The following is a 7,500-nucleotide window of genomic DNA, read 5'->3' on the forward strand; positions in this document are numbered from 1 at the left end:
CCCCCTCAAAGACCCCCCCTGTCGGCTGAAGAAGTTCCGCGCGTCGGCGACCTCTTCCACCACGCCCGGGTCGGCCGACGACTCCCCCGCGGGGACTCCCTCGAAGCTGCACGGGGGGGCCGACATGTCGCTGCTCGCCGCCTTCCGAGCCCACCACATCGCCTCCGGGTCGGGGGCGGGGGGGGGCTCCAGCCAGCAGGCCTCCGCCAGTGGTGGTCCTCGTGGGACTGGCTGTACTGGGGGCAGGGGTCCGGGTCCCGGTCCCGGTCCCGGTCCTGGTCCCGGTCCCGGGGCCAAGACGGGCTCCGGTGGTGCCGGGGCGTCGGCGTTCCCCTTCGGACCCCCCCGCTCCTCCTCCGGTTCCCCGACCTCTAGCCTGGCCCAGCTTTACCACCCCCCCCCCCAGCACCACCTACCGCTCCGCTCCAGCACCCCACCCCTGTCCACCCTCTTCCACCAGGGGGCGATGGGCGGGAGCACGGGGTCGGGGCTGGGCGGGGGGGCGGGGGGGGGGGGGTGGCGGGGCCTGCGGTGGAGCGAGCAGCTGGTGCACGGGTGGTGGGGGCAGAGGTTCTGCCGAAGGGTCGGTCAGCGTTGAGATCGAGATAGAACCGGCCCTGGCGACGGATGACTTTACAGAGATCGGCGGGCGTTTTGAGGGGGCCACCGGCGGCCATTTTACAATGGGTGGAGCTACCGGGGAATCAGTGGGAGGGGTTAGTGGAGGCTTGATGACCGGCGCCGCTAGGGGAACAACTATGGGATCGATGGGCGGAGCTTTTGGGGAATTGATAGCAACGCCGGATGGATTTAAAGGCGGGACTATAATGGACGGGTCTTCAAGAGGCGCCTCGGGAGGAAGTGCTGAAAGGCATAAACGGGGTTCAATAGGAGGTACTTATACAGGGGGAGGGGCATCCGGGCACATAGGGGGGACGTCAGGGGGAATGACAGCCGGAGCGTTAGGCTCTCCCGGCTGCCAGAGTAACATCAGTCCCATCTCCACCGGGTCGACCAGCTCCATGCCCGGCCAGCTCACCAAGCTCCCTCAGGTGGGGTCGCTGCAGCAGTTCTCCGCGGGAGGTCGGACTGCTGGCGGACTGAACCTCTTCCACTCCCCTCCGCAAGGATCCCCGGCCTCCAGTAAGGGCCAGCCCGTCCAGCAGCAGCCTCTGGAGGGCTCCCCGTCGTCGGCGGGCCTGGTCAGCCTGGCCGTCCTGCGGTCCGCCCTGCTGCCCCACCAGCTGTCCCTGGAGAGGTCCGCTCTGGCCTCCCTGGCCCAGTACGGCTCGGCCAACGCCTCGCCCTGTCTGACGCCGCTGGCCCCCAGCCCCACCGTCCAGAGCCCGGTGGCCGGTCGGACGTTCCACTACAGCGTCCCCTCCAGCGCTGCCGGCTCCCGGAGCTCGCTGCTCATGCTCCAGCCCTCCCTCCCGCCCCAGACGCACACGGGCCCCGGGAGGGAGACGACGGGCCGCTTCTCGGAGGACCTCAGACTCTTGTCCTGCTCCCGCACGTCCCTGCCCGAGGAGGTGGCTCAGGCCCTGGGACACCCGCTGCCCCGCAGTAGCATCCAGCTGGACACGGGTTACTACCCGTCGCCCTTCTCCTCGCCCACCCTCGTGCCAAAGCCCCGCAGCCCGATCCCGGGGCACATAACTCCTCCCTTCCAGGTGTCCCCAGGCCCCCCGCACCAGACTCTGGCGCCGTCGTCGTCGTCGTCGTCGGGCCCCGGGCAGCCCCCCTCCCGGAGGGGCTCGGAGCTGGAGCCGCCGCAGACTGTGCGCTCCAAACTCCCGTCCAACTTGTGAGGTTGGATCACACCCTCCTGCTCTCCCCCTGAGGACTGACTCAGCGACGGAGCGTCTCTCTGCGCTTGTTTGTTACTCGCTCTAGATCCGGCCTTTGCTGCTGTGTTCCATCTCCTTTTGTTCCTCCCCTGAGATTTCACTTGACTGTGATATAAGATTACTGACTCTTTTCCGGGTGTTTCAGAGCTCCTTGTTTTGTGTTATGCTTCACTTTTCCTTTTTTAAAATCTTTCACTCGATAGATATATTTCAATATATATGTTTAGCAAAGAGACTAGGGGGGTGTGCAATTGAATCTATTTCCTTTATTTCTATGACTATGCCAAATTCATCTGCTGAGGTTTAGGCAATGCTTTGTGAACACAATAATACATTTTTCTGCGGGAACCTATGCACTAATACCTGCATGTATAGAGGCTTTTTGTGTCCCAAGAAAAAATACAACTCTAAACTTTTTAGCTCAAAAGACACGCTTCAATACTAGCAGGCTCTTTTACCTACCTATGTGGGATGACATATTGTCCATCCTCAAGCGTATCTATTAGATTGTACTATTTATCCTCTGTGTGACCTTTGCAAAACCTACTTGGTGTTGGAGATGAGATTTTAGGGAACCAAAAGAGACTTTTCCTATGTGGTAATCAATTTGCCTTTTCTTGGCTTGTATGTCCATGTTTTTATACCACTGTAGTAAAACTGTAACCTGGAGGGTTTGTTTTGAAAAAAAAAGGCCTAAGTCCTTGTCGATATTGAGACACACCAACGCGTTAACGGCTGGCTTATCCTTAACTACGTCCTTACAAGCTCACTTTGTCTTCCAAGTTAAAGCCGCAAAAAACTAAAAAAGGAAAGTGCTGTTGTATGTGAGGGAGAGGGTGATGCTTGCAGTGTGATACCGATCTCTCTATGGGTGTGAGGGGGGCAGAAAATATCTCTGTTTCTGACAGTGTGCGTGCGCCCGGAGTTGCTCGCCAGCAGAAGTGTGTGAGAGTGTGACCATGTTGGCGCAGCCTGATGCCAGACAGCATCCTGCCCTGACTGATCAAAAGAAGTTCTTGGTTCAACAAATACTAGCACTTCCACACATCCCAGCTTGTGTGTGGTCATCTATTTGCCGGACATAAAATCCATATATCTTAAGATACAATCTTTAAAACGAATGGCATCCACAGAATTTGTTCTGTAAATGGTCGGAAAACAAAAATAACTCTCCCCATTTACTGCATAGCATACTCATTATAGCAGCTCTTTCAAGGGCAGGGATACATCAACCCAACGGAATGCCACTGGAACGTATGGGAGCTCGGGAATGCAGAAGGTATGCAACACGTCTATGGATGCTAGAGTGGACTCTCAGGGGCTGGGAGGCCCACATCATGAAGACTGATGGTCGGCCAGGCTTTCTGACCACGCTTGGTTGCTGCATTAGAAACAACACACACACACAAATCGTGTAAGCAGGCCTTCCGCAGTAATTCACAACATTCAAAGAACTGTAAATAACGACGGATAAATAGCTCCAAACATTTCTACATTATAATTGCCAGCAAAGGTTTCCACACCCTCTCAAGGTGACTAGCGAAGACGAGACGACGATGAATCACAGAGCCGAGCGACTCCCCAGCCAAACGTGGCCATTAGTGAAATAAGCTCTCTTTAGGTACGTGGGCCCGGGGAGCGAGAGCCCGGCGCGGGGGAGCATCTGTACTTAGCGGCGGTGTGCCTGGGAGAGACCCGGGTCTCGCTCACCCAGCTGGGGCCCTACCTCAGACACAGAGACACAGCCCTCAGCGGCGGCGGCCTAATTGAAGCAGACAAGCCTGGATCTCCCAGGCCCACACAGGTCACCGCGGCCCGGCTCGGCAGAGGTGTGCCGGGGACGCTCTCCGTCCTCATTAAGGTCTCCGTCATCCCCACCCCCACCCCGTAGCGACAAGTATGCACGGTCGCACCCACGCAAACATCGCAGAGATGTATCTCTAAAGCAAAAACAATCACACGTGCATGGTGGATGCTCTCCTAAGGAAACCGATCATTGGTCTCATCCCCCAGCCATCTGAGGGGTCTTTTCTGAACGACACATTCCCCTTGATTGAAAACGTGGTCATAACAGTGCGAGCGATCGATGGCACCGCGACACGGCATCGCTGCTGCGTCTCTATTTAGATACGTCAGGGGAAATATAAAAGAGGGGTCGTTTGTTGTCCTCGTTTGTTTTGATTAAATTGAAGATTGCGTATTTGCTTGCGTTCATCTGTTCATGTTTTTATTTATCATCTGTACGTTTTATATTACCGAGGCTATTATCGTTCCATATAGGCAAACATCCCAAGCCCTTTTTCAAAGCCATTCATCCGTAGAAGAATTTGACAAAAGCAGCCTGAGCTTGAATGGGAGAGAGACAGGTAAAAGGATCTCAAAGTGAGGCGGAGGAGCAACATCTGCATAAGGCCAGATGCTCAGAGAAGGAACAGCAATGGGTCAGTGCCTTGGTTAAGGGCATTTTATTAGTCTTATTTTTATTTTCTTCAAATCCGGTAGAGCATTGTCAGGGCTTTCCATCCAGGTGTATCCACATTGGTTTAAAACATATGCAAGCAATGGTTTTATACAAGTATTCCTTTACTGAGGAGACAATAACGTGCAAAAAACACATTACATTGTAAACCCACTACACATCCCCTATTCATACCCACCTCTCTGTCTGTCGCGGTCTCTCTGTCTCTCTCTCTCTGTCTCTCTCTCTCTCTCTCTCTCTCTCTCTCTCCTCTCTCTCTCTTCTCTCTCTCTCTCTCTCTGTCTCTCTCTCTCTCTCTCTCTCTCTCTCTCTGTCTGTCTCTCTCTCTCTCTCTCTCTGTGTCTCTCTCTGTCTCTCTCTCATGCCGTTTTCCAGTCCCTTCCTTGTAAGCGTGCTGGTTGTCAGCCTTGCTGTCGTCATCTCTGCTGAAGCTCAGCTCGCTCTTGGGAGCCTCTCCAATATGCATGTCCTTGTGCGCGCTGCGTGTGACGCGTGGCTCTGCAGCGTGGAACGCCATCTCAAAGTAGGTGGGCTGGTGGAAGGTGGTGGTGCTGATGGTGGTGGTATCGGTGGTGATGGTGCTGATGGTTGGGGCGGGGTTGGAAGGTGGTGGAGGTGGTGGTGATGATGGTGATGGTGGTCGCCGACGGGGGTCCCAGTGCAAGGGTCCCAGTATGGGGGTCCCGGTATGGGGGTCCCGGTACAGGGGTCCCGGTAGAGGGCCCCCCCGACAGCATGACCTTATTCAGTCACAGGGGGCGCTTCAGGGTAGAGCAGACAGCAGCGGCTCCGAGGTAGAGGCTGTAAATGTGAAGAGACGTTGATGCATTGAGCGAATGATCTGATTGGACACGGAGTCGAGAGGGGACGTCAAGCAGGCGGGCCCCCCGTCCGGTACTCATATGAGGGGACTCTGAAGGGAGGCCTGCCTTATGAGCGCTGGCCAGGTCACTTGCGTATGTTTTGATTGAAGGTTATGAGGAAGGGGACTTCTGCTGGGCGATGGAGCTGGCAGCTGACGCGGTGATGTGTGTGTGTGTGCGTGTGTGTGTCATCTGAGTCCGTGTGTATGTGTGTGTGTTTGTGCCTGCATGTGCATCCTTGTGTGTGTCTGTGTGCGTGTGTGTGTGTGTTTATGTTTGTATGTGTGTGTGTGCGTGCGTGTGTGTGTGCGTGCGTGGGTGCGTGTGTGTGTGCTTGTGCGTGTGTGTGTGTGTGTGCGCGTGCATGTCTGTGTGTCCTTGGTGAAGGGGGGGGGGGCTGGATGAGGCAGCACAGGTCATTGCCCGGGGAGCGTCTAACAATGGGACGTGGATTGATTATTCTCGATGAGCTACGGATCTGCTCCATTATGGCAGATAACGGGGCCAGGGGAGTGTATCACTTTAATCTGTCACCGCCAACACAGCCACCGTCACAATGTGACCCATGGCCCGTCCGCCTAGAGCACGGCTCTGCAGGAAACACGTAAACACCGTCGTATGGGGCGGTGTTCCCTGCAGGGACACGGCTCACCCCAACTCCTAAACCGCGGAGGCTTTAGTTATCCTCCAGACAACATGCGAAAAAAAGTTTTGATTGGAATTGTTTGTAAGATTGGATTTTAGCTTTCACTCAAATTCACAAAAATCTCCAGAAGGCACCTTCTTTGCCCTTTAGGGAAGCAAACCATGCAATAGGGGAAAGGGGGCTCAGCTGGGAATTCAATTGGAATGCATTGAAAAATGTATTTCCTCCGAGCGACATGAATAGAGAAATGAGCGACTGGCCCATTCATGCATGGAGGTATTTCCATCCCATTTCCCTATGTCATCCACCTAAACTCCGCCACGCATCTGCCATTCATCGCCCTGCGTCCCACCGAGACAGGCCGAGGCCGAGGCAGATGAAGAGTAGGGAGGAATGCATGGCTTTGTCGAGGCGCTCTTGGTCAATCAGAGCCATGCTGATTCAATCCGAAATAATGCAGTTCCAATATGTACTGATCCAAGTAAATGTCAGGTGCAGTTTAGGGTACAAACTGGAATGAGGTTAGAGTCAGATGTGCATGTGATCGCATCAAACCGTGTGTAGCACATTTCATCGGGTTCATGAACCCCTGGCTATCTGGATTCACCTAGGCACCGTTTTGTGGTGGAGGCTGGGGGTGAATCAGCACGGATGAACAAACAGTACACTCAGTACACTCATGAAAACATTCTCAGCGATTGAGAATTATACACGACACCAACAGGGGTCAGCTCGCGTTTTCTCTACGGTAAATGGGAGTATGAGCATGTGTTTACCTGTACATTTTCATCCAGACCCATATACTAATCTTCACCCTCCAACCAACAAAAAACGATTTTGGGGGTTATCTTTCGGAGCAAGGCAACCACAGTCCACCACTGGTTATTTTGACATACAAACTGTGCCTCGTCATAATTGGTCATAAAATGGACATCGGACATCAGAACAATCTGATTTGCGGGCCACAGCAAGCGAAGGCACTGACCTCAATTACAGATGTAGTGTGAGAGAGCAGTGGTGTGATTGTCACCTGCAAGAGGACTGCTGTGAAGCCCCCGCCACCTGGGAGCGACCCACTTTAGGTTAACCTCCACACACACAACAGAGGTAGAGGCTTACCTCTGTGTGTGTGTGTGTGTGTGTGTGTGTGTGTGTGTGTGTGTGTTCGTGTGTGTGTGTGTGTGTGTGTGTGTGTGTGTGTGTGTGTGTGTGTGTGTGTGTGTGTGTGTGTGTGTGTGTGGTTTAATACCAGATTATAGATCACAGATACCCCACCGCCTTACACATCTTTGTAGCTTAACGTTTCGGTGGCAGTTCGGTGGCAAGAATTCCCATGAATCGAGCTAATTTACCATTTGAATCGATATAAGCAATCCGTTCAATGTCAATCGAAAGTAAATCCATGTACAACTAATGTTTAAACTGACACAAATGGCCAAGGTAGATTTGGTATCGAGACAATCCACGGAAATATGACAGGGTTTGCTTTTGTTTAATTGTTAAATAGGCTGTTAGGAGGAAGAAGGCAGGGTTTAGGAGGATAGAGGCTGCAGTAGTGTGCATGAGGAAGCGTGCTTAAGCCAAGCTATTGTGCTGATCACCGTCTTCATGTGTGGGGAATCCCAGCTGGACTCTAGGGAAGAGTGCAGTGGGATGCAAACA

At 53.8% G+C, this 7,500-nt stretch overlaps 1 protein-coding gene across 1 annotated transcript in view; it reads left to right on the forward strand.

Annotated features, from left to right (window-relative positions):
• Nucleotides 1-1,811, forward strand: part of hcn4 (hyperpolarization activated cyclic nucleotide-gated potassium channel 4) — a 90,115-nt gene extending 88,304 nt beyond the window's left edge. The window contains exons 8-10 of the mRNA XM_056607160.1: nucleotides 1-236; nucleotides 315-516; nucleotides 872-1,811. The exon at nucleotides 1-236 is cut by the window's left edge and continues 301 nt beyond it. Of these exons, the coding sequence (XP_056463135.1) occupies nucleotides 1-236; nucleotides 315-516; nucleotides 872-1,811 (1,378 nt within the window). The remainder of the gene's footprint in view (nucleotides 237-314; nucleotides 517-871) is intronic.
• Nucleotides 1,812-7,500: the final 5,689 nt, after the last annotated feature.

Source organism: Gadus chalcogrammus, chromosome 14 (genome assembly GCF_026213295.1).
Source record: "Gadus chalcogrammus isolate NIFS_2021 chromosome 14, NIFS_Gcha_1.0, whole genome shotgun sequence".
NCBI lineage: Eukaryota > Metazoa > Chordata > Actinopteri > Gadiformes > Gadidae > Gadus > Gadus chalcogrammus.